Source organism: Tiliqua scincoides, chromosome 8 (assembly GCF_035046505.1).
Source record: "Tiliqua scincoides isolate rTilSci1 chromosome 8, rTilSci1.hap2, whole genome shotgun sequence".
NCBI lineage: Eukaryota > Metazoa > Chordata > Lepidosauria > Squamata > Scincidae > Tiliqua > Tiliqua scincoides.
Genome location: NC_089828.1, coordinates 56,262,520 through 56,289,196, shown reverse-complemented (window position 1 = coordinate 56,289,196; position 26,677 = coordinate 56,262,520). Strand labels below are relative to the sequence as shown.

The following is a 26,677-nucleotide window of genomic DNA, read 5'->3' as shown; positions in this document are numbered from 1 at the left end:
CCAGCTATGCCACATTGTCCATCACATTTGGCTCACTTCCTGCATGTGGGGGGGGGGGGAGTAAGTTGGATCCCAGACGCCGCCAAGCCCTGAGCTTTCTTTTGCGCAGTTGTTGTCTGGTTGGCAAATTGAGTTAAAGCGGAGCTCGCTTCATTCTTATTCTCCAGACAGGCGCTCTGAGCCTCCGCTGTTTTTCTTTCCCCCTCCCGCAATCTTGCTTAATTAGAGATGTTCTGTCTCTCTCTTTCTCTCTCTCCCATCTCCAAGCTTTAAACAAAAATTCAGTCTGCTCTGTAGATTGAATTAGGTCTGAAAGACTGAATTTTGGCCATCAGTGTTTTGATGATGGAATTTGCTGCTGTACTGAGTGATGCCGACCACGGGCTGTGATAGTTTTAAAACCAGATTGGAGTCCAGAGAGGAAGAACTGGAATCTCTTGGCCCAGAAGGCTATCTCTGAACACCTATCGCTGAGGATAAACAGTGGAGAAGGATCATTACCCTTGGGCCCTCCTTGTGGGCTCTCTGGAAATATCGGGTTGGAAACAGTTCAGCTACATGTAGCCTTGCTCTGAGCTTGCAGGGTTCTTTGCATTAAAATGGGATTTGACAAATCCAGGAGAAGAGTCCTATCAATGACTATTCACCACTATGGCTATATAGAACCTTCAGGTTTAGTGACAGTCTACCTCTGAATTTCAGCTAGGAGGTATATAGTGTCATGCAAATGAGGAGAGCTGTTGCCTTCCAGTGGCGTAGCTAGAGGGGGTGCAAAGTACTAAGTTTTGCGGGGAGCCTCACCGCAGCATGTAAGCGGCCCCTCCCCTTTGGAGCCAGGCAGATGCATCCGTTTTGCTCCCATCACCGGGAATGACTCCAAAGAGGAGGGGAAGAGGCCGCTTTCATGCTGCGATGTGGCTCCCTGCAAAACCTAGTGCTTTGCACCTCCTCTAGCTATGCCACTTTTGCCTTTGTGTCCTGCTAGAGACTTTTAGATGAACCATTTGGTCCAACAGGTCTCCTCTCCTTTGATTTAGAATATTTTTACACTGCTTTTCGACAGCAAAAATGTTCTCTAATTGGCATACATAATAAAAATGGTTGGTTGGCAACCTTCAGTCTCGAAAGACTATGGTATAAGCCTGGTAGTTGGCAACCTTCAGTCTCGGAAGACGATGGTATCGCGCTCTGAATGGTGGTTCTGGAACAGCGTCTAGTGTGGCTGAAAAGGCCAATCCGGGAGTGACAATCCCTTCCACACTGGGAGCAAGTGCAGTCTGTCCCTGGCCTGTCTCCCTGGCTATGGGCCTTCCTTCTTTGCCTCTTTGCCTCAGTCTGTTGGCCAAATGTCTCTTCAAACTGGGAAGGACTCTGGTATAAGCCTACAGCACCCGGTATTCCCAAGCGATCTCCCATCCAAGTACTAACCAGGCCCGATCCTGCTTAGCTTCTGAGATCAGACAAGATTGGGCATGTGCAGGGTAACAGCTGCTGCCATACATAATAAAATGAATGAGAAGAAACATCGAAAGACAAAATAGTGGCACCAGGAAACACCCACTAGGAGGGATGCTGTACTGGGGTGACTAGAATCAGTTGCTGTCCCCCTTCTAAATATAAGAGAGGCACTACTTAATAAATATAAGCACCTTAAATAAATAAAAATAAGGAATGCTATAATATCACATTGCCTTATGGGCAGAGTTCTTATGTTTTTATTAGCCATGATGGCTAAATGGAACTTCCATGTACAGGGGCAGTGTACCTTGGAATGCCGTTTGCAGGGAAGCAACCGTGCGGGAGGGCTGTGGACTTCCTAAAGGCATCTGGTTGGCCACTGTTGGAAACAGGATGGTGGACTCTTTGATCTGATCCAGTAGGGCTTTTCATACGTTAGGAATGGAACCTCCATGTACAGGAGCATGCTACTTCCGATTAGTGGGTGCCGGGGAGCGACAGTACAGGAGGCACAGAGTGACATTTAAAGGAGACTTTAGCTGTGGGAACTTGAAGCAGCCATGAGTATTCATTAGAAAGGTGGAATATATGAGTGCTGGCAAACTCTTGAAGGCTTTTTTGTCTAACCCTGTGTCATCTTTCTGGCTTCTTCCAGGTGACTATGGCACTGTTGGGGAAGCTCTCTGATGGCCCACCGAACAACTCCAGACCCGACCAGTGGCACCTGCTCTTCTCTCAAAAAGATGAGGTCATCACCAGCTTAGTATCTGCCTTAGATTCTATGGTGAGTTTTTTTTAAAACATGGATTTCCTTCAGAGGGTTTGCGGAAATGTTGTAGGTACAACCCTCAGGCTGTTGTAACTTGTAGGTATGAGAGGCAACTGTGCCTCGTATTCAACCCTTGGGAGGAGCCAAGGTACCCAGAGGTCAGTCTCTGGTGCCTTTTAGCCACTTTCAGAGAGAAAGGTGGGGTTAAAATAGAGCAGTGTTTCTCAAGGTTTGTTCTCAGCCGTACCACTTCACATAGTCCACCTATTTGAAGTACCGCCAGACATCATTGGGAGACCAGACGGGCTTCAACCAGCACCAGTAAGAGGCTCAGGGTGGACAAGAGGGCTTTTCTGAGCCTGGAAAAGCATGCTTTGCAGCTCTGCTTGCTGAGTTGAGCCTCCTGCCGCTGTTTGTAAATCCCATTCCTGCTCTTGTTGCTGAACGGCAGGTGTCCTACGGTCCCGCAAGTACCACCGCACATCACCTCAAGTACCACTGGTTGAGAAACACTGAAATAGAGTTAATAAATAATAATAACCACCTGCTCCACCCCTAGTGCTGTGTTTTAACTGTCGCCCTTCCGGGCTAAGCTCTGTGACCGAAGGGCGCTCTTTAGGCTGCAGTACTGGTCTCCTTGCGCGCACTGTCAGCTGACTTCAGAGAGCCCTGCCCACCAGCCTTTAGGGCTGACTTCTGAGCAGCTGATCTCTGGTGTGAGAGTATTGCCTGCGGATCTTGACCTCTCATTCCGCAATCCGATGTGTCCCGTTTTAAGCGACTTGTGTTGTAACTCATGAATGGTCCGTAATCCTGGATTTGGAGGTTCTGAACTGACTGGGCTGCTGTGATGTCACATCCACTCTGACATTCTAAATACTGAATGTCACTGAATGTTGCCAAGCAGGTGCTGCTGCTGGGAGGGATGTGGTCGATAAGTTTCCCTCCCAGCAGCTGGGCTAGAGGGGGCGGGCAAAGCACTAAGTTTTGCAGGGAGCTTCACTGTGGTGTGCAAGTGGCCCCTGGAGACACCCAGCGGCCTAGCATTCACCTCTGTTTTACTCCCATTGCCAGGAATGGCTCTGAAGGGGAGGAGGGCCCGTTTGCATGCCGTGGTGAGGCTCCCTGTAAAACTTAGTGCTTTGCACCCCCTCCAGATACACCACTGCCTTCCAGCAAGGAGGAAAACTGTATTGCCACCAAGACTGATATTTGTACACGCTTGCGTTCATCTGAATTATCCACCTATTTCATGGAAGCGGAAATGAACCCTTGTTGTCATTGTCACTGTTCTGTTGTTTTCATTCACAACAGGAGAAGGTTTGGCTGTGGACAAGTCTTAACATGGGGCTGATGGACAGGAAGGGTGATGAGTTTGGTTTGAGGAGTGGGGGACGTGTCGGGCTCTTCTCTGCATGCCACCATTCTGGGCTTGAGCTCTGAAATGAAAATCACTTCCTTGCACCCACCACCTGAAGGGTTTTGAAGTCAATCTTTAAAAATGCATCTTGTGATTTCTATTAAACTTGGTGTCAGAATCGGCTGTTCTGATAGTCCCTTGTGTTTTTTTCCCCCCATCTCAGCGTGAGCTTTCCCACAACAAGATGAAGGCTTTTATCTGTTAACAATGACAAAAATTTGCACGCGTGCCTTTTTAAAAAAAATAGAATTCTTCCCTCCCCCTCCATTTTTGATGTTTGAAAAACATCTCAACAGAGATCTTACTTAAGTCAGTTCCCATAAACAATATATCTGCCTGGCCTGATCTTTGCAACAAAACTGATTATGTTTTTAAACGTGGAAGCATGTATGTGCTTACAAAATACAAAAGGGGCTATTCAATTTTTTAAAACCCTATGCTGGAGAGAGATGTTTATGCTTTATTTTTATACTGGTTTGAAACTGGATCAAGTAGAATGGTTTTCCAATCCCCAAACCTGTGGTACCGTTCTAGAATTCTATGTCAGAGGTCCCTAGCCCCTCACAGAACACAATGCCTAGAGTTCTGTGCTTGGTAGCCCTGCTAAAAGATGTTTGAAAGTGGTTTGAAGACATATGTAGATGTGCATATGTCTGTGCACATCAATGCATAGGCTATGGCATAGATGTCTATGGCATCGGTTGTCTATGGCATCGGCATAGACTTAGATGTCGACATAGATGTCGACATAGATGCCGACACAGACATCGGCATAGACATAGATTTCTATGGCATAGATGTCTATGGCATCGGCATAGATGTCCATGGCATCAGGCTATGGCAGTGGTTCCCAGTCTTACTGGCTTCACAATGCCCTTTTCCACAGTCCTCTTCCTTGGTGCTGCTACCACGGATCGCGTGTCCTCTCATGCTATTCTCACCAGTTCTTCTGTTATTTACGTGAGATCTTGCATGAACATGTGTGATCCAAGATGGCGGTACCCAGGAAGAGGACGCAGAGGACATTCCATGATGCCCCTATAAGTACACCACGCTCCCTTTGGAGATGGGCCTCACAGTTTGGGAACCATTGGGCTGTGGAGTGGACAAAGGTCAATCAGGATCTGTGGGTGCTTTGTATTATTTTGGTAAGATGATGTCACTCCCAGTAATTTTCCCAAAAAACGCATCTGCTGTTCTTGTGCTATCACATCTCAGCTTCAGCATCACCTGTGACCAGGTGTTTATTACACCACTAACCAGTTTTCAGGTATCAATCCTCAGTCTGTTGTAACTTGGATATAGATTTTTACATGCCATTCACCCTGTGTCTGGCTCCTGGACTGCAGGCGTTTTCCGGAGGTGCCATTTGCACAAAGCTCCTTCCCCACTTCCTGCCTGGCCACCCTTTTGTGCCTGAATCCAGCTGTGGACTTTAACTTCTGTGAAAATCTGGAAGGTTCTGCAAACTTGAAGTCTTCCCCCCCCTCCCCACATTAGACCACCCACAATAAATGACACCTGGAAAGAGCTTCACCCAGTCACCTTTTTGTATTGTGTTCACTCTCATCGAGTCCGTTGACCGCACCATAATCTGTCTGGGGAATTGGGCCTGCTTCATCCACTGCCTAGTGGCCATTGTGATCTACACCCTCCCCCCAAGAGCCTCATTGTATTTCTGATAGCTGAGGTTGGAGAAGGGGCTTTGCTCAGTGGTAGGACACCTGCTTTGTTTGCAGGAAGTCCCAAGTTCAATCACTGGTAGAAGCTCACCTGGGTCTCAACCCTACCTGGAGATGTAGACAGTGCCAAGCTAGATGAATTAGCAGTCTGACTCGATAGAAGACACCTTCATCTGTTCATATGCTGTTATACAGAAACCTGAATGACGGCAACAGAGGTAGCTAATTCCAACTGAGGTTCTCTCTCTCCTTGCCTCTTCCTGCAGTGTTCTGCACTTTCTAAACTCAACGCTGAGGTTGCCTGCGTAGCGGTCCATGATGAAAACACCTTTGTTGTTGGGACAGAGAAGGGGAGGATCTTCATGAACGCGAGGAAGGAGGTCCAGGTGGATTTTAAGAAGTTCTGCAGTAAGTAGTATCTGGCCTTGTCTTTGGTAGTGCTAGCCCAGACTTCTCACATCCTAAGCTTAAGGTGGCGTCAACTCAGGCCCAAGTAGACATGATGGCTGCAGACCTGTTTTGTTTAAACCCAAGTCATTGCCTGGCAGCATCACCAGGAAGGGCTGAGAAGGACCCCTACCTGAAACCCCTTCCTGAGTGCTGCTGTTAGTCATGGTAGACAGTGCTGAGCTACACAGCCCAAGGCAGTAGTAACCAAACTTTGTGCCATGGTGCCATGGCAACCACACAAGGGTGTTGTTCGTTGTCCCCAGTGGCCTCTTCTTCCCAGCTCTCCTGGGTGCCACCATATTTTACCATGCGAGGTCTTGCATGATCCAATATGGTGACACCCAGGACAGCTAGGAAGAAAGGGCTACTGTGAAAGAAGGGTGTCGTGACCACATGCGTTTGGGAACCACTGGCCTAAGGTCTGGATCAGTAGAAGGCAGTTTTCTACATTCCAAAGTTCTGTGTCACCCCATGAGAAAAGAGAGGACCTGAACGCAAAGGGTAAATGCTGAGGAGCACAGTGCACACCATGCATCTTTTTCATAAAGTTGCCAGCCATAGGTCTCAACCAGCTCTCAGTTGGGCCCAGTTTAACTGGATCTGTTTGTTTCACAGTGTGTTAGAGTCTGTGTGTGGCATAAACAGGCAACCACTCTGGGATGACGTGGGTCAAGACCCATTTGTTTAGTTCTAATCCTGCCGTTTTTTTAGTGTCATAGAAAATCAGGGTTGGGGGCCGGCCCGCCTGCTCGGTACTGAGCCTATTTGTGTTTAATCCCCTTGGTGGAGCTGCCAGAGAACAGTTCATGCCCGTGCAAATATTAGCCCTCCTCAGCTGTCAAGGTCAATGCCTGCTTGGATTATCTGCTGAGTCGGGGCTGGCTGTAAATTTCGTCTGTGGTTTAATCCGTTTGTGAGCATTCGGCATGAGCAAAGATTTTGCGCCTGGTATGTTGTAGTCTCTCCCTGTTCCAGGCTGCCAAAAGTGCAACGTGATGGTTGGATTTGAGGTGCATGTTTTCAGTCTTCCTCTAGTCAATATCTTAGTCGTTACTTTTAAAGCTCTCAATGGCCTTGTGCTACCATATCTCTCTGCCCTTATTTATTGTCATCAGTGGTGTAGCTAATGGCCGTGTAGCCCAGTGCCAAGCTCAAAATGATGCCATGGAAATGATGGCATGCCCGGGCTTTTAAAAATGTGAAAAGAAAGAAAAATTCACTTCCTCCCCACTCACTTGCTCACTCATTTGCTGATCCAGTGGTGCTGTTCTTATGTTCTTATGTTCATTTCTTGCTCTTACCCCTCACTTAATCCCCACTCACTTGATCTACCACCTCCCCCCAGCCTCCCCCCAGGCTCCCCCCATTTTAACACCTTATTGGTTCCCTGCTGTATCATACCAGCACCTAATTGGCTCTCAGAACAGTCTCACTGGTCAGTTTTGAGTTAAGAAAATCCACTTTTGTTACATAATCCAGCTGTGTTTTTGTTTTCTGGTTATTTGGCTATAGCTTTTGTTAGAACAGAGATATTTTGACACAGTTGATTTCACTGCATTCTGCCTTTCGTTCTGCATTGAACGGTATATAACGATGGTATTATTCGAAAATACCAAACTTTCACAATCTTGGCCACTAGTGTCAAGCTCAGGTTGTTGCCCCCCTAAAGCTTGTTGCCCAGTGTAATTGCTGTCCTTCCACCCCCTTAGGCTGCAATCCTAACCCATTTTCCAGCACTGACATAAGGGCAATGCAGCTCCAAGGTAAGGGAACAAACATTCCCTTACTTTGAGGAGGCCTCCATGAGTGCCACCCAACTGCAGGATGTAACACACAGGATGGCACAGCTTTGCCAGTGCTGGAAAGTGGGTTAGGATTGCACCCTCAGCTACATAGCTGGTTGTCATGTGACCTCAGCTCTGTCACTTGCAATTGATCAAAGATCTTCTGCGGTGACTCTGCATTTTGTCCTTTGCTGCCTTTAATGTGGTGCCACCTCTTTTACTTCCTTCAAATCCCTCCTTGAATCCCACCTTTTCTACATGTATTTTTCCTCTTAATCCTCATTCCCAGCTGTACTTAACTACTTATGAAAGCATTTGCCTTCTCTTTTCCCTTCTTACCCTGATCTCTCATTCCCTCTGTCTGCTTTAGATTATGCACTAATAGGGAGCAGTGATTCGTCCCTGCAGTAAGTGATTTTCAACTGGTGTGCCACAAAAGGTCTGCAGGTGGGCCGTGGGAGTTTGGAGCACAGCGGTTGAAAATTGCTGAAAGTCTCTTCCAGGCTTTGAAGTTTCTAAGGGCGCAGTCCTATCTGGCACTTGGGCCAGCACAAGTCTCTTGCGCCAGCCCGGGAGTGTCGCAAAAATGCCGTAAAGCACTTTTGTGTCACTTGTTGGGGAGATAGGCTGGCGCATGGACATGTGCCGAGATCCCTGCACCACTGTGGGCCCCAGGGAGAAGGTGAGTTGTGTCGGCCGAGCTCAGCCGATTCAGAGTTTGGGGCGGGGTGTGCGGAGGGTGGGGAGGAGGTGTTTCGGTCATGGGGAGGGCAGATGGCAGGTGGAACTGTGGACGGGCAGGAGAGGAGCAGGAGTTGGGGCCAGGACCCAGTGGTTATGCCAGATCCTGACCCCTTTTCCAGGTAGCATAGGGCAGTCCTGGGCTGCTCGAATCTGCTCCAACTTCTTTGGGGCCTCTTGCCCACTTCCTTCCCACAGCTGATGGGATGCTTGGACCGGTTGGTATTACAACTCAAGTAATGCCTTCAAGGTTCAAGGGGTCCGTCTGCCAGGCTTGCTGTCAAAAATTATAACTGGTGGCATGGGAAGTAAGTCATCAAAACTGCTGGGAGCTTTAGTCTGGGATTCTCTTCTTCTCAGTGCTTTTCACCCTCTCCTCTCCTGTCAGCAGGAGTCCAACAAAGGAAAGAGCAAGATTTAGACAACCAGAAGAAGGCGAAGGATTTTGGCAGAGCAGTTCCACGGATCTGCCCAGATCAGGGATCGGATGTTTACCTTCTCAGGAAGATGGTGGAGGAAGTCTTTGATGTGCTTTATAGTAAGGGACTATTTCAGTTCGGCTTGGTTTGGTTTGATAAGGTTGCCTTTCTGCCAAAGATCTGCAGGGGCAGGATTTCCAAAGTTGCCTCCCCTTCCTCCTTCCTTTTGCTTGACATCCAGCCGGATATTCTGGATATAGGCAAACGCTTCCTACTGAGTGCTTTATGGCTCTTTGGCTAAAGTTCTGTCCACACTCACCCAGGAGTAAGCCCCATTGACTGTAATGGATTTTCTTCTGAATGGACATGCATAGGAGTGGGTTCTTAGGCGACATCCTTTCCGTGCTGAGATGGGAGAGGTCCCATTGAACTCCATGGAACTAGAGTAGGCTTGGGCTATTAATTGGTCCCAATAAGAGTACGGCCCTTCTTTGTTTTCATCAATAAAACGTTTTTCTCCTGTCCAGGTGAGGCCTTAGGAAAGAGCAGCGTGGTGCCCCTGCCCTATGAGAAGTTCCTCAAGGAGCCCGGCTCACTGGTGGTTGCTGGAATGCCCGATGGCCTCACTTTCCGTAAACCCACCGAGTACGACGCAAAATCTCTGATGGCCATTTTGGAGCACAGCCACAGCTTGAGGTTCCGGCTAAAACGGTAAGGGGGAAAAGCCTTCTCTGAGTTTGCAGTGGGCTCAGCCTGTAGCATAGGCTACCCGAGTTTGGTGCATTGCAGAGAGTTAGACCTGAGCTAAGCCCCGAAAGTGGTTTGAGGAGGGGGTTTTTCAGTGAACCAGAACTGAACCCAAACTTTAAGTTTCACTTGCACTGACACAGGAAACAAACCCTGAACAGAAAATAATTCAAAATAAGTAGGACCATAATCAGCAACTTGGATTGTAATTATCTAATATTTTCCTTGTGTTCTCTTGGCTGTATTTTGTTGGTAAAAAAAAAAACTAAAAAAATTCAAAAACAAAACAGGGAGCCACTGATCTCAGTTTCAATCTGGACATCTCCAGGTAGTGCTGGGGAACACCCCCTTCTGAAATCCTGGAGAAGCACGGCTTGTCAGTGCTAAGCTAGATGATGATGATGATGATGATGATACAGGTATTTATATACCACTTTTCTGGGTCATCAGATTTCTCCTCAGACTTTATTCAAGGCGGTTTACAAAGGCAGGCTGTTCTAAATCCCCTTAGGGATTTTTATAATTGAAGAAAGATTCTATCTTTCAAGAACCACAGCATTTCAGATGGATCTTTCTGATCTGGTATCACATTCTGGCCTCCAGTTTCCTCCCACGCAAGATGACAAGCAGCTCCTTCATCTCTCACATGGAGGGCAGCCAAGACGCTTCTTCGCTCACACCAAAGAGCAGGTGGAATAACTCGGCTCGGCTTGTCAGCTGCTTCAAGGTCTCACCATTCATGGTGCCGGTGGCCTCGAACTGGCGACCTGCGGATGTTATCTTCAGGCAAACGGAGGCTCTACCCTCTAGACCAGACCTCCTGCCTCCAGATGAACTCACTGCCATCCCATATTCAAAAAGATATTGTAGAGGTGCAGAGAAGCAAATCAGAAGGCCAGAGCCCTATGAGAAAAGATGAAAGCACTGGGGTTTTCTAGCTTAGAAAAAGAGTAAGTGGGGGAGGTGGAGCCAGGTTTGTGAAATGATGCCTGGGGTGGAGAAAGTGGACAGAGAGATGGCTTCCATCCTCTTTCATAACCCCAGATGGTGACTGTGCTTGTCTTGCTTTCAGATCCCCCGAGGATCCCGTGAGGGAGCCTGGCCATAGTGTTGAGATGAACTCCTCCGCTCTGCTCTCGAAGGGCAGCCGGGAATCCGGCCTCAACAACGTGCATTCTAAATCGGCCAGTCAGGATGGTCTCCCTGGGATCACTGCAAACAGTTACCTGTACGGCGTATCACTTCCCGCACAGATTGCCATGGAGATAAAACAAGAGGGCCCCGCTAGCCGGCACGGGATGAACACGGTTGGCGAGATGCCGAGGCCCCGGCTGTCAGGAGAAGCGAAGGTGCCTTCGTCACAGGAGTTCGGTGACTGCTGTGGTAATGACCTTAATGTTTGCTGTCCAAGGAGTGGCTGCCCAAAGGCCTGTGGAAGGGCCTTGATGCGCCGTGGATCCAGGGTCGGCCCAAGACCTCCCGAGGCAGCGTACCAAATGGTGCCCCTCCTTCCCCCATGATGCACCAGCCCCTGCCCCTCCCGTTCTCCAACGTTTTCACTTATCATTCCCTACCCCTCCACATTTCCTCTTCGTCTTTGTCCCTTTCTTCCTTTTCCAATTCAGGGAATAGAAGGAGGAAGGGGAGGGGGGCAGTGGAGGCAAGAAGGAAGGCAACCTGCTGCCTGATGCGACAGCTTCATTTGGCCTCATGGATGGGCCGGCCCTGCTTGGATCCCAGCTGAAATAGGGTGGGAGCAGGAAATACGCAGTGATGACTTGGAGAGAGTCACAGGTCTGCAGCTTCTCAGCAGGCAGTGACAAAACCGAGTCATGTCTCTCCAACCTGCAAGGGGCATTGGTTGCTGCATGTTGGTTACTTCTAAGACTGTCCTAGGGAGCTTTTTTTTAAGGAACAGGTGTGTTGTAGTGGGTGAAGTCCTCTCCATTTTATTTTGAATGGGCTCATAGTCCTTAGCGAACATTCCTCAAGGAGTTGGCTTCTCCAGTTCCGTTCAGATTTGACGTTTTATAATGGGTGAATTTTCTTTAGCTTGATTCGGAATTGGCTTGTCTTGGACCAGCTTTCTCAGAGTAACGTTGGGAAAAGATTATTTGCCTTCCGGGAGTTTCCTCCCAGGTTCTGACGTCAAGTGCAGATCTCTGAAGGCAAAGGCAACCAGAGGAGGACCTCCAAAGCAGGTTTTGGGCAGGTTTATATGGGAGAAAATGATCCTGCAAGTTCTTCAGTCCCAAGTCATTAAGGCTAGCTCTTTGTAACATGCCTGGAAGCACACTGAGACCCAATGGAGCTCATCTAACAGCCTAGGATCTAGGCTGATCTAGGATCAGAAGGATTTGCTTGACAGTTGCCACATTGCAGAACCCTGGAGGAAGGCGTTGGTGGGCCACAGACCCTCCAGGGTGCTTTAGTAGGCTGAGGATGACGTAACCCAAGGAGGTTTTGTGACCTCCTGGTTGGGAACTTCTTCCCATTTTACGATAAATTTTGGATTGGGTACCATGTCATTTTCACATTCCCAAGACATTGATCTGATAGCAGCCCTGTCAGGGTGTAACAGCCATCTTGGGTGTAATTCTGATCTCTCCCTCCCCCCCATCTCAATTTCATATCCCTTCTTTCTTGTGTCCAGGACAGAAATCTGCTTTCTCTGGCGGCCCACTCATCCAGAACGTTCACTCCTCCAAACGCATCCTTTTCTCCATAGTCCATGACAAATCAGGTATGGCTGCGCTCACTGGTCAGAAGACTTTGGGATATGGAAAGGAAAAAAGGGTGGTTGATGTGTGACTTTAAATTACATGGCTCTTGTGTCTGTATCGTCCTTTATTCCTGCTATTCTGTTTAATTGTGGCTACTAATGAACTTATGATAGATTTTTGGTTTTAATTTGGTCTGTTATATGATGATGATGGTTGAAAAAAAACTGTATCTTGGTCCACAAAAATAATGTCCACCAGCAACAAAAATCAAAGGTCTTTATATAAGCAAGGCACAATAAAATGCCTTGGGATAAAATGGTCCCCTATCTTAACGGGCTGACATTTTAAAGATATGTACCATGTGTTGTTAGCAGCCTTGGAAGTCTGACTTGCCAGAGGTAGCTATTTTGTGGGGGTGAGACCAATCAGGAGGTTGCCAGGAATCACCTGACTGTGACCTTAATATCTCTCGATGGAGATATTATGGGTATATACCCACAGTTCCCTTTGTTGGCGGCAGGATCTGCCTTGCAGTCTGGGGTGTGTGAAACCTGTGCTGCAACCAGGGTTCAGACCTTGATGGGGCTGAAACAACTATTTTTTCTCAAGCACCAACACCTTCTGTCAGATCTTCTGGTGGTCCAGTGTAGCCTCATGGCTCAGCCCTTGAATCTAGCTTTTCCATGTTTCCTGGGGACACAAAACTTTTTGTGTTTTTTTTACCCAGAAACTGAGTTGATTCACTGCTACTGGAAAAAGAACTTCCCCTAAAGCTGGGGTAAGACTGGAGTGCCCTTTCTCGCCCTACCTTCCAGCCTAGGGCATACCCAAGGGACTGGAATTACCTTCAGCATGGTGGCTGGTGGCTCTTGGAGCCATTTGGTAAACCAATGAACCTGTCCTCCTCAATTTATCCTCCATAGTTCTCTTGGTCCTGGTGGCCTTCAGAGGCCATCAGAGACTAAGGGCACAATGCTAACCCCTTATGTCAGTGCTTTCCAGCACTGACATAAGGGCAATGCAGCTCTGAGGAACGTGAACAAATGTTCCCTTCCTTTGAGGAGGCCTCCATGAGTGACACCCAACTGCAGGATGCAGCTAATGTCCCATTGGCACCGCTATGCCAATACTGGAAAGCACTGACATGAGGGGTTAGGATTGCAGCCTATGTGACATAGTTCTTGCCTCTGAACATAAAATTGAGCAAGTAACTTGTAGAAATATCAAGAATGTGTTTAAAAAGTGCAAAAACGAAAAGGAGTATGGGAAAGAGTGCAAATGGATAAGAGCAGGAACTTGCAATTACTTCAGTGGTTCTCACACATTCAGCACTGGGACCCACTTTTTAGAATGAGAATATGTCAGGACCCACCAGAAATGATGTCATGACTGGAAGTGACATCATCAAGCAGGAACATTTTTAACAATCCTAGGCTGCAGTCCTACCCACACTTACCCAGGTGGGTAGGTTGACTTCATTGACTTCATTGACATTTAACATTGACTATCATTGTTTAAAGAATATTCGTAGTAGCTTGTTAAAAGTACAGGTCTGTAACATTTCCCCAAATGCAGTCACATGCCATGGGAGCAAAATTATATTAAAAATAAAATATTGAAATGAATGGGGACCCACCTGAAATTGGCTCATTACCCACCTAGTGAATCCCGACCCACCGTTTGAGAAACACTGAATTAGTTAAAGCAGACTCAAAATTAAAACAATTAATTCTGGTGCAAAGAAGAAACTTGGTTAGATGCCACTTCCTCATTTGCCTGCAGCAGGTGCCAGAGTGGCGGCCAGCAATGGACAGGTAATCTTGGTTCAGAGCTGGAATGGAAACACGCCCAGATTCAGGCTTGTCAGCTCCTTTTGTGAACAGTTTCCAGATTCTGCTATTCTGGTTGGTTTCTCCGAGGCAAGAAACCCTGGGTTGGGCTGCTGGACCTCCACTTGGCTGTGGTCAGGTTGGATGGATGTGACCAATAGGAAGGCAGATGCTATTCTCAGCAGGGTATGGCACACAGCTCAGACTTGTAGTGGAAATGGTATATAGGAGGTAATGCTGGAGCTTAACTCTTTAGAGCCCGAGCTCTAATTCTTCCCAGTTTGTGCCCTTGCAGCATCCAGTGCAAGAGATTCTCTCCCCCCCCCCACCACTATTCTCAATCAGAGGTAACCCACAGCAGATCTGGTGTTTTGCTGTCATGCCGTCTTCTCGTTTTGTTTTGCCAGATAAGTGGGACAATTTCATCAAAGAAACCGAGGATATCAACACCCTGAGGGAATGTGTGCAAATTCTGTTTAACAGCAGATATGGTGAGTGGGTGTTTAGCTCCTGTTTCTCAGCTGCTGTGCTTATGGCTTGCATATCATTATGGAGCAATCTTGGGGTGTCGTTTAGCTTTATGGCACTTTAGTGGTTTTTTTTTTAATTCTCTATTGCAGAAGTAGAATCCCATATGCTATACATCTCTTTTCTTAAGCTGTTTTGTGATACGGCGTCCAAGTTTTTAATTCATGCCAGCATTTCCCTTTTGTTTGTACCAGTCAAGGAATTTATAGCCTGGGTGAACAGGAGCCTTCAGTCTTCATTTGGTGTCTGGCGTCACTCTCAGAGCACGGAGAGATCCAGTGTTTGTGTTTGGGGGCGGGGCTATGAGCACTCCCTTAACTCCAGATCCCAGGTCAACCAGGTGGGTAGAACTGGGCTCCGGACTGGACTTGGAACCCAGATCTACCTGTGGGGTAGTTAAGGGCTCCTGTTTGAGCTTATGGTCTCCATGGCCATTTGCTGGGCAGGTCGATCTGGGCTCTTGCCCAGACTTGCAGCCCAGATCAACCTGTGGGGAAGACCTGAGCTCCTGGTTGAGCTTATGGCCTCTATGGCGATTTGCTGGGTGGGTAGACCTGGGCTTCTGCCTGGACATGGAGCCCAAATCTACCTGCTAGGTAGACCTGGGCTCCCATTCCAACTTGGCTTCATTGGCCACCAATGTCCCGCCCAGTGGACATTCCCCTGGCTCCTGACTTTGCTCCCCACTGGTGTGTTTATCTAGAGGAGACCTCCGGGACTGCTTCCCCCCCATACATAGAACTCAGCATGAGCTATTTTGGTGTTGCTGCATTGGTGGGGAGGGGGAAAATATAGATTGGGCGGTTTGCCCCAGAGTCCCCACAGCAGCATTGGGTGCAAGCCATCACCATTGGGAGTAGAAAGATAAGGGGATATGCACAGTTCCAACAACAGGGGGCAGTGGCTCACTGTTTATGGCATGGAGGGTTGAGAAAGACCAGCCGGCCCAAGATCACAAGTCATGTGAGGTTCAATCAATCAATCAATCAATCAATCAACAGTATTTATATACCGCTTTTCAACTAAAAGTTCACAAAGCGGTTTACAGAGAAAAATCAAATAACTAAATGGCTCCCTGTCCCAAAAGGGCTCACAATCTAAAAAGATGCAAATGAATACCAGCAGACAGCCACTAGAACAGACAGTGCTGGGGTGAGGTGGGCCAGTTACTCTCCCCCTGCTAAAAAGAGGAGCACCCACTTGAAAAAGTGCCTCTTACCCAATTAGCAGGTTCATGACGGAGTGGGGATTTGAACCTGTTGTAAGCCTCACAGTAACTTGGTTCTGTGTTGTGGTTATACTGAACTTAGTGGTCGGTGTTCTTGTCATCTCCCATATTGCAGAGAGTCTGAGGCTGACAGGTCAATTCCCACTATTTCAGTTGTGGGGACTTGAAATGCAACTTCTTGATCTGAAAAGCCGCTTCAATTCCCTATATGCGTCATATATCGATCATACTTTAAATATCTTTAGAAAGCAAGCAGCCTGTCTGAAGCATAAGGGGAGAAGCCCCTCTGAGATGCATCTCTCAGCGTTTGACTTGCAAGAAAAGCTTGTGAGCCAAGGAAATGACAAAACTGGAGTTGCGAATCTGGCAAAACCCCCGCTATATTCACCGTTGAGCACGTTACCCTGTAGTCAGTCACTACAGGATATGTTTGCTGTGTCACTTTTTCAGCTGAAGCTTTGGGTCTGGATCACATGGTCCCCGTCCCGTATCGGAAAATCGCTTGTGACCCAGAGGCAGTGGAAATCATCGGGATCCCTGACAAGATCCCGTTCAAGCGGCCCTGCACTTACGGAGTCCCCAAGCTCAAACGAATATTGGAGGAAAGGCATGACATCCACTTCGTGATCAGAAGGTACTTGACTGATTCAGAACATTCAAGATAACGCCAACTGTAGCTTGTCTGTTCCATAGTTCATACTAGGTGCCTTGGGAAACCCCCAGCTCCCAGGGCCCCTGGTGCCTGGAGCGCTATCATGACAGCCCCTGAGATTGGCAGGTTTGCATCACTGGTCATGCCCCTAATGTTGGCAGACCTGCTGGCCGTGCCTCACTGACACCCACGCTTTCACAATTAGTATAAAGAGCCCCTGTGCACACAGCTTATACACGTGTAGAACTCCTCCATTTGATCAGGAAATTTGGGACAATCAGGATCCCTGATTGCATGGAGAAGTTGTAAGTGTGCAGGGCCCATTTAAACTAACAGTGAGCATGTGGATGTCAGTGGGATGTGGCTAGTGGTGCAATCTTACTTCCTGCTTGCACATTCCCTGAACCTGTAGACCAGCCATCTGCATACCCCGTAGACTGTTTTCAGTTCTTCAGTGTTGAGTCAGTCAAACGAATTTCTGAGCTGTTGCTCTTTTTTGCTGCTTTCCTAAATGGCTTTGCATTCCTTTTGCAGGATGTTTGATGAAAGAATTTTTACAGGTACGTTGCACGTTTTCATTTTTTCTGTGATCAGTGGGAAAACTGACCCCTACTCCATATGGACCCCTACTCCAAACTGACCCCTACTCCCCTACCCCTACTTAGCTGTAGGGTGCTCTGTTTCTTGCATGCCAGTTGTGTCCAGGTTTTGTACCAGCTGCAACTCAGTGCTAGGGTGTTGGGGGCCCTGGAGGAAAGCATCCCCCAATTGCCCCTAATTGGATGCTATTGGAGACTAAGAGTTCAGGGGTCAAGCTCTCTAGGTAGGCCCTCTGATGAGTGTGGACTCTTGGTCAGTTCCCAGCCTTGTGATATCGCTGCTGTAAAATTGTTTGACTATTTTTATTATGTGAGCCTTCTTGAATATCCCTTTAATGGGATAAAAATTCTGCAACAAATATTTGACCTGAATAAAAGTGCAATGAGATAGGATATTGACAGCCTGTTCTATTATGTGATGCCCACATGAAAAGCAGGTGGGTGAATGTGGGTCCTGCTGGCATTAAGGTGCTTTAGACTGTGCACATGGAAAGCATCTTTCTTAGAATCTCATCATTCTTACTTTTGTGCCCTTTTCTCTTTCATTTACCTTCTTTTCAACTATCATTCCTTTTCCTTGCCCTGTCACAACCTGGTGCCTTGACTGCATCCAGGAAGTAAATTTACCAAAGATTCAACCAAGATGGAGCCATCCAGCCCTTCCAGGGAAATCTCTCCAGAACCTCACAGAATGGCGTTCCTCGACCTGGCAGGGACTTCCCAGGCTAATCATAGGTAGGCCCATTTTGTCCTCCAAATAACTTTATCTTTTGCCCAATTAGCACTTCCTAAAAGGCACACCCTTAATTTTTCCTCCAGATGTGACAGTTTCCTCTGAACTTAAAAACATTTTAAAAAGCCCTGCTGGGTGACATCAAAGGGGCATCTAATCCAGCATTCTAGATGGCCAACCAGATGTCTCTGGGAAGACTAAAAGCAGGGGATGGAGGCAATAACCTCCCCTGCCCCATGATTTGTCTCCCAGCATATGACATTCCATGGCATATCTGTGAGCATGGCAGTTCTGATAGACTGTCCTCCTCCATGAAGTCGTCTACTCCTCTTTGAAAGCTATCCTGGCTAGTGGCCATTGTGACTGTTGGAGAGGTGAAGATAAACATTCTAGAGCAGCGCTTCTCAAACATTTTACTGTGGTAACCCGCTTTGTCAGCCACGCCGATTTCACTGTGCGCCAGAATGCCTTGTGGTTTCCAGGTCACGCTGCAGAATGCGAGACTGTGAGGCATTCTGGGGTACAATGCGGCCAGTGAAGTGAGTTGTGGGGCAAGCACTACCTGGAAACCACAAAGCATTCTGGGGAGCAATGTGGCCCAGAATACCTTACAGCTTCCGGATTGTGCTGACTCCATGACCCACCAAAAATCAGATTGTGACCCACAATTTGAGAAGCATTGCTCTAGAGTGTTTTGCACCTTCAAATAGACTCAGTATTAAGTTAGCTGGACATATCAACCTGCCTTTGTGTGTTTCAGCTCTCTTTTTATTGTACAGCACTGAAGAACCTTTAGTGCTTAATAATAAAATGCAATGATGAAATGATGAGATCAACTTGCTTTTGACAGGTCTGAAAAGTGCCCCATCTCTGGAGACTGTGAACCAGGTAAGGAAGATGAGGCTTGTTTGTATTCCTGTACAGTTGGGTGAAGATACTTGAAAATCAAATTTGCTTAAAATGAGGCTTCTAGCTGTGGAGGATGTCTTAAAAAGCTAGGTTTGAGAGCAGCTTCCTCCTGCCTTTGACATATTAGAGCTTTGATTGGCTAACTTTGGTCTGAACTGTCTCAGGGCTGGCGGTCTGGAGGCATTAGAAGGTTCAGCAATCTGAGAACAGCTCAGACTGAGGAACCAGGCCAAGGGCAACAGTTTTATAAGGCTAGGGAGACCTTCTTGGCTCCACATACCACCTGATCCCTTTGGGGTTGCAGTTCAGTTTTTGTCCACTTGAAATGAGGGTGCTGTTGTGCAAACAGAATCGGGCCAGCAGTTTACTCTACTTTGAAGTTACTGCAGTTACACAGAATGTCACCTCAGACCATAGTTAAGGTCCCTTAACCAGGCTCCCAGAGCCGCGTAACCCCAAGTTGGTGTGATATCTAAACTGAGATGGTGAGATCCTCAGGATTTTGTACCGGGTACCAGATTTTTGCCTATGCAGTTTTCCAGAAAATGAATGGCCCTGTCAACATTCTTCCTGTTGAAAGACTTCATACAAGCTTCGTATTGAAAGCTCATATTGAAGCTTACTCATTTGTGCCTCATGATCCCTCAACCTTGCTTGCAATCAGTGTGGTGATATCCCCTCTGCCCTTCAATGCAGGCAAAGTACAGATTCTAATCCGCAGGGGTCAGTGTGAAGTCGGAACTCGCAGGTGCATTGGTCCTTCCAGATGAATTAATTCAGCACATAATAGCATGACAGTGGCATAGCCGGAGGGGGTGCAAAGTGCTAAGTTTTGCAGCGACCCTCACTGCAGTGTGCAAGTGGGCCCTCTCCCTCCCCTTCAAAGCCATTCCTGGCAGGGGGAGCAAAATGGAGGTGTATGCCCAGAAGGCCTCCCTAGAATGCTTCCAGAAGGTGTACACCTCTGTTTTCATCCCACCACCTGGAATGGCTCCAAAGGGGGAGGGGCTGCTTGCACGCTGCAAAACTTAGCACTTTGCACCCCCTCTAGCTACATCCCTGATTACGTGACGACGTAGATATGAAGTGCAAATCTCATTATCCTGCCTCTGCTCTTCCCCCCCCCTCCATTTCTCATGGCTCTTTTCCCTTTCCATGATAGGTACCTCAGGAGAACTAGGAGGGTTAAAACGCATTAAAATAGAACCGGACGAAGCGGATATAATTCAAATCACCGTTCCAGGTATCGAATAGATGAAACTTCTGGATGGGGCTGACAAGTTTAAGTTCATGCTTAGATTCCTCAGGTCGGCGACAGCAGGCAGAAGCTTGCTTGGTTACAGTTGGGCCTGTCGCTATCACTGCCAGAGCCTGGGAAGCAGGATTCCCTGTAAGGGGTCGATGGGAGGGGGCTATTTGCCTAAATGTCTGACTCTGGGGCTTCCCAGAGGCATCTGGTTGACCACAGCAGGGAAAAAGTATGCTGGACATGAGTCTTTGGCTTGATCTGGCAGGGCTGTTTTCATCAACCATGATAGTTCTGAATGGAACCTCCATGTATAGAGGCAACATACCCCTCAGTACCCATTGCTGATGACATAGAGTGTGGGAAGGCACTTTGGGGCTCTTGGGTTTTCCATAGGCATCTGGCAGACACTATGGAAAGCAGGTTGCTGGATTAAATGGGATCTTTGGTCTGATCAGGAGGGCTCTTACGCAAGGCTCCCAGAACTGAATTCACCTTTCTTTCAAGGCAGTCAATAAACACATGCACTCACGCAGCTTTTCGCATTGGTATTAACTGGGAAGACAGCTATTTCCCAGCTATAGCTTTCCAAGCAGCTGTTGCTTCCAGGGCAGCACTGCAGAGTTGAGCTTCTGCTGGACTGAGTGTTTGTGATACTTATTTCCAAAATAAAAGCAGAACACACTGGAAGGAAGAAGATACTTTTGCAGTAGGCAGCTGATCCCCAGAGATCAACTTTAGGAACTTGTTTCCTTCACCCACCCACCTTCACCCCCAATTCTAGCCAACACCAGCTAGGATGGACACACTCTTTCTCTCTGCATCTGCTGAGTGATGCTGTCAGCCCCCAGCCCTGCCAGTGAATTTCCCACTGAGGACAAAAATCCACCAATAGCAAGCATCTGCCTAAGCAGGAGTGTCACTAGGGGATTGCATCACTTGGTAGGGGAGGCCAGACCATAACCACCCCCGTTATGACCTCCTCCCGTGCATGGGGTGGAAGGCCCCAGCAGTGGGCGTGGTGATCCACCATTGCCCCACCCCCACAGATTTTTAGCTATAACTTTGGATAACACAGAGATATTTTAACAGGTTTTGTTTCATTGCATTCTGCATGAAATTATGCATTGAATGATATATAACTTGATGGTATTATTAAAAAATACAAAGATTTAAAAATTTTTGTCCAGTAGTGGTGTCACCCCCTGTGCACATCACCCGGTACAGCCCCTAATGACACCACTGCTGGATCAAAGGTTCTTTTGGTTCTTAATCCCATCCATTGTAAAGGGAATCTCCATATCTCTTGGCCAACCACCTCCTACCCCGGGGACAAAATCACTGGACTCAGTGTTGGCTTTCTCTTTTCCTCAGATCGATCGCCTGGTTTGGACGAGATCCACGATGTGGTGGCTAATCATGTAGCGTCCGACGATGCCAGCTACGTGCGCGAAAGGCTGACAGGTGATTAGCAGCCAATCAGCGGCAGGGTTTTTCTCAAACTCCACCTCTCTGTCCAGCTACCGAGAAGCTGCTTCAAGGGGCAACCTTGAGCCACAGCCACACATTTCAAAATTCCTGCCCGGAAGTCATTTCCTGTAGGGAGTGACGCATACGCTGCATGCAGATGTTACTCAGCCAGGGTTACCAGCATGTATGTCTCTTTTGTACACCCTGGTCAAAAATGGCTCTGATGGAAAGCGTTTAGCTTAGATCTGGGCATGTGTGTTGAAACCAAACCACCGCTACTTTGCAGAGGCAGCACTGCCAATTTGATTTGAAATGGCACAACTCCTCTGAACGGGACAGCAAAACTGGGAGGGGTGCATTTTGGTTCATTCCCAATTTATTATTAACATTTATTGGCCACTTTGGGATGAAAACTTCAAGTGAGACTTCAAGGTCTAAAAGTAATACAGGGGGCCTGCGTTATCTACAGGTTTGGCATCCGTAGATACCAATCTGGGGCCCCCAAGTCCTCCAAAGGTGACTGGAGCAGCACTCTGGTCACTTCCAAAGTCTTTTTGAGCTTGGAGAGGCTGTGTGCATCTGCCTTGCAGCCTCTGCAGCTTCAGAACGAAGCCCCAGAGCGCTTTAAATGCGACTTCCGGTTCTCGATGAAAGTCATGGGGTACACGGGGTTCAAGCCATGATGCGTATGTGCAACCTCCTGATTTTAGAAATGGGCTGTGTCAGATGCAAGGGAGGGCACCAGCATGCAGGTCTCTTGTTACCTGGTGTGCTCCCTGGGGCATTTGGTGGGCCGCTGTGAGATACAGGAAGCTGGACTAGATGGGCCTGTGGCCTGATCCAGTGGGGCTGTTCTTATGTTCTTAACTACAATTCCCAGGAAGCCTTGCAGGTCTCTTGTTATCTGGTGTGCTCCCTGGGGCATTTGATGGGCCGCTGTGAGATATAGGAAGCTGGACTAGATGGGCCTGTGGCCTGAACCAGTGGGGCTGTTCTTATTTTCTTATGTTCTTATGCATTTAAATGGGTCTGGGTGGCTTTCTGAGGCCTGAAGAGGCTGCCCAGATCCATTTGAATGTGACTTCTGGTTTTCACCAAAAACTGAAAGTCATGTTTAAAGTGCTCCGGCACCACAGAGGCCAAGGGTGAATGTGTGCAGCCTCTCTGGGCTTCAGAAAGCCTCTGGAGGTGACTGAATGCTGCTCTGGTTGCCTCCAGAGGCTTTATGTGGACCTGAAAACCATGGGTTTGAACATCTGTGTTTTTCCTTATCCATGGGGGTTCCTGGAATGGGGCCCCCGTGGGTAATGAGGACCGATTATATCAAGTTAAAATAGCACCTGAAAACATAAGATTGGTTATGTCAAATTAGGATTGAATGAATTCCGTGATCAGTGGTGAGGATATGAAGCTGCCTTATTCTGAAGTGGGCCACTGGTCCACATAGCTGAGTGTTGTCTACACTCGTGGTTCCCAAACTTACCGTGATCTTGGCATCCTTCTTTAGTGGCTGTCAGGGTTAGAAAACAACCCGGGGAAATTTGGCCTGGATAAGGTAGGGCCCAAGCTGTGTAAAATGCTGAATCACCAAGAGTCAGGTGGATAGAGAGCTCGCTAATTGAAACAGGTGTTGAGCTAGCACCAGGAGGAGGAGACACCACCCTTCCTAATTCACGCACAGTGCTTTAAAAGGACTGCAAGAGCCCTCATGTGTGGGAAGGCAGGGGAGGCTGGTGGTCATGTATGTAGCATGTTGTGCTGTCTTTATGTTTCTTTGCTATGCTGCTGTTATTTTTCTGTTACCTTGTAAATACAGACTGAAATAATGAAGGACTTATGTCTGAAGTGCTCTTTGTGTGGGCTGAGTCTTTGAGGCTGCATTCCGCAGGCAGCAACAGATAAGAAGCTGCTCCTTCCTTGACAGTGGCAACCTCTTCTTCCTGGCTGTCCTGGGTGCTACCATCTTGGATCGTGAAATCCAAGATAGCGGTGCGCAGGAGAGCCAGGAAGAGGAGGCCGCCGGGGGCATCCCTGTGAGTCTACCATGGCACCTTCAGGCACCATAGTTTACAGTTCAGGAACCATTGGTCTACACTGACTGGCTGCAGCTCTCCAAGGTTTTTGGCTCCGAGATCTTTCCCTTTCCCGATCTTATCTGGAGATGCCAGCGGGGATTGAACCTGGAGCCCTTCTGCCTGCAAAAGTGGTCTGGCTCTAGCACTGAGCTACAGCCCCATCCCTAGGTTATGTAGAGTCTCTGGCTACATTTATGCCTTCTCTCTTGTTTCAGATAAAGGTTCCAACGCTGATTTGCAACATGAGGAGAAGCAGATGGAGGGCAGAGGTGAGTCTATCACAGAATACGTCTTGCTTCTGCACACATTGAGGAATCAGCTGTAGTGTCTGAAAGAGTGTTAGCCACACGTCAGTAAGGAAAAAAAAAATAGTGGTTCAGACTTTCAGATACTGAAGTGTTGCCAGATTACAAATTGCTGAGCTGAGTTTCTGGCTGAGCTTTACTGGAGAAGTAGTGGTCCCATACCTGTTTGCCAGACCATCATTTTTTCACTGCCAGTGCAAGATCCATGCTGGAACGGGAGACTGACTCCTGCCATTTGTTTTTCCCTTGGGAACGACTGCTACAAGACGTGGTGTTATTCCTGAGGGACTTGTGGAAAAAAACAGCAGCCACCCTCCATCACGTGTCCTCCATTTTGACCACCCACAAATGAAGCAGTTAACTTGGGATTGGGGATTTCAGGTCAGCCTTAAAATTGGTGCAGCCTTGATTGATTTTCCTGGGTCTGCCGCTTTTGTCTTCCAGATGGTGTGGGTGACGTTTTAAGCCACCTGAGGAAACAAGTGGAGATTTTGTTTAATACAAAATATGGTGAGATACTTGACCTACTGATCTCAGATGGTTTTTTTAGTACCTCATTCTGTGGCCCACTCAGCTTCTCACTGACTAAGTCAGTGGTTCCCAAAGTCACCAGGGTCATGGCATCCCCACAGCCTCTTCTTCCTTGCTCAGCTGGGCGCAAAATGTCATACAATCCAGGATGGTGGTGCCCAGATCTCCTCTATGGAGAACTCGTGCAGGGAAAGCGCCCTACAGGTAGACCACAGCTGCGATACAAGGGCATCTGCAAGAGGGATCTGAAGGCCTTAGGAGTGGACCTCAACAGGTGGGAAACCCTGGCCTCTGAGCGGCCCGCTTGGAGGCAGGCTGTGCAGCATGGCCTTTCCCAGTTTGAAGAGACACTTGGTCAACAGTCTGAGGCAAAGAGGCAAAGAAGGAAGGCCCATAGCCAGGGAGACAGACCAGGGACAGACTGCACTTGCTCCCCGTGTGGAAAGGATTGTCACTCCCGAATTGGCCTTTTCAGCCACACTAGACACTCTTCCAGAACCACCATTCAGAGCGTGATACCATAGTCTTTCGAGACTGAAGGTTGCCTACTACTACTGGTGCCCAGATCTTGTGAGAGTTCACACAATCCAAGATGGTGGTGCCCTGGAAAACCAGTAGGAGGCACCATCGCACAGCACCCCTGTGAATGTGCCAGGGTGCCCCTGGGCATGTGATGCACAATTTGGGAACCTCTGCCCTAGATCTTCCCCTAGCTCTTTCCGAAGCATCCATTGGTATTGTAGTCTGAGCACTGTGCAGGTCCGTTGTGAGGAAGTGCATATTGGTGATCCAGAACAGCAGGTTGCCCGGAGACAAGCTGGAGAACCGAAGCCTTGCAGGAAGGTCTAGAGAAGATTTGTGGCAAAAGCAAGAGCTGGGTCCCAACTTGATGTTTCAATATTATCAAACTCCTCTTGGCTTGAGGATGACCAAAACAGGCTCTGATGCCAGCATAATTCTAGGCTTGCTGGGAAGGTCGTTTTTCTTCTTAGGTAGATCTCAAATTTTAGTTCAGATACCCGCAAGATTCAATTTGAATTCTAAGCCAAAAGGAGAATTGGTGGGGGGGGGGGCATTACGAGCAGCATGACTTTGTGCTCCCAGCCAGATATTTGTGAATGTCAGCAACATTGGTAACACCCTTGTATGTATATTTCTGGCTGATGACAACCCCTTTTTATGGGCTCTCACATCAGTTCCTTGTTTTGATGTGCATTCGCAGCTAAAGCCATAGGAGTCTCTGAGCCTGTTAAAGTCCCGTACTCCAAATTCCTGATGTACCCGGACGATCTCTTTGTGATGGGTTTGCCCGACGGCATCTTGCTACGACGGCCAAACTGCTTTGGGATTGCAAAGCTGAAGAAGATCCTTCAGGCGAGCAACAGCATCCGGTTTGTCATCAAGAGGTAAAGTCCAAAAGGCCAGTCTCACTGCTCATGTGGTCCAGTCCAGTCTCATCCTTCCCCTTGTCATGCAGCTGGGCAATTAGATGGTTCCTTTTGGCTCCACCCACCATGTGCATTTGCTCCACCTCCAACACCTCCAACCTCCACTTCCAACACCTCCAAAGTGTGTAGGCGGGGTGTGTGTGTGTGTGTGTGTGTGTGAGAGAGAGAGACTGCATGATCTGGGCCTATGTGCTGAATTTTGGGAACCTACATTTTCTTCAGACATTATTCCTACATGTGGATTTATGGGGGTCTTAATGGTGGGGCAGTAGGGCGAGAAGGTGCAATCTTGGTCTCCCACTAAAAAAAAAAGCAAGAAACAATATTGTTCAAAAGGTGCTCGTGGCCCATAGCTATAAATCAGTGGTGCTTTTGTTGCTCTAGAAAGCATCATGATCTCTTCAAAGGTCTGCATCTACCATATAGTTCTATATGAAATGTCCCCTAATTATTGCTGCTGCATTGTTTTTCAGACCAGAGCTTCTTACAGAAGGAGTGAAGGAGACGGCCTCTGACAGCCCAGGAGCGGTAGGTAAGTCAATTGACCTCCAGGATTTCAGTCTTCTAGCCTTCAGCAAACCAAGTGCTTTCCTTGTTACCATTCCCCCCCCCCCACTCCAATCTGTTGTTTCCCCCTTGGTCTATATTTAGACTGTAAACCTCCTGGGGCCTATTTCTTTACTTACATTCACAGATACCATTATATATATATATATATGCGCAATCAAGTATGTTACCATTCTGAACTCATTTGGCTTCATGGCAAACAGCCTGCTTCTCAAAGAGTTTCCCCAGGGAATCCACGCCATCGTGGTGTGACCCTTAACTTGGATATACTCATTGGCTACATGCGCCGTGTTTGGCTTTCATGAGAAACTGACCTAGCCGCATACTAGCTGGAATATTCCATTAATCCTAATAGCTAAAAATG

At 47.8% G+C, this 26,677-nt stretch overlaps 1 protein-coding gene across 7 annotated transcripts in view; it reads left to right on the top strand.

The window, feature by feature from the left end:
- Positions 1–26,677, top strand: part of GTF2IRD1 (GTF2I repeat domain containing 1) — a 93,545-nt gene that overhangs the window by 45,919 nt on the left and 20,949 nt on the right. For 5 of the 7 annotated variants that reach the window (XM_066636169.1, XM_066636170.1, XM_066636173.1 and 2 more), the window contains exons 2-18: positions 2,114–2,242; positions 5,596–5,737; positions 8,693–8,842; positions 9,251–9,434; positions 10,543–10,853; positions 12,124–12,213; positions 14,430–14,513; positions 16,229–16,412; positions 16,965–16,990; positions 17,644–17,764; positions 18,613–18,650; positions 19,834–19,914; positions 21,292–21,381; positions 23,678–23,731; positions 24,212–24,277; positions 25,521–25,704; positions 26,220–26,278. In XM_066636169.1, coding sequence (XP_066492266.1) covers positions 2,120–2,242; positions 5,596–5,737; positions 8,693–8,842; positions 9,251–9,434; positions 10,543–10,853; positions 12,124–12,213; positions 14,430–14,513; positions 16,229–16,412; positions 16,965–16,990; positions 17,644–17,764; positions 18,613–18,650; positions 19,834–19,914; positions 21,292–21,381; positions 23,678–23,731; positions 24,212–24,277; positions 25,521–25,704; positions 26,220–26,278 — 1,987 coding nt within the window. In that variant the 5' untranslated portion in view covers positions 2,114–2,119. The remainder of the gene's footprint in view (positions 1–2,113; positions 2,243–5,595; positions 5,738–8,692; positions 8,843–9,250; positions 9,435–10,542; positions 10,854–12,123; positions 12,214–14,429; positions 14,514–16,228; positions 16,413–16,964; positions 16,991–17,643; positions 17,765–18,612; positions 18,651–19,833; positions 19,915–21,291; positions 21,382–23,677; positions 23,732–24,211; positions 24,278–25,520; positions 25,705–26,219; positions 26,279–26,677) is intronic. The other 2 variants (XM_066636174.1, XM_066636172.1) reach the window with 1 other exon arrangement.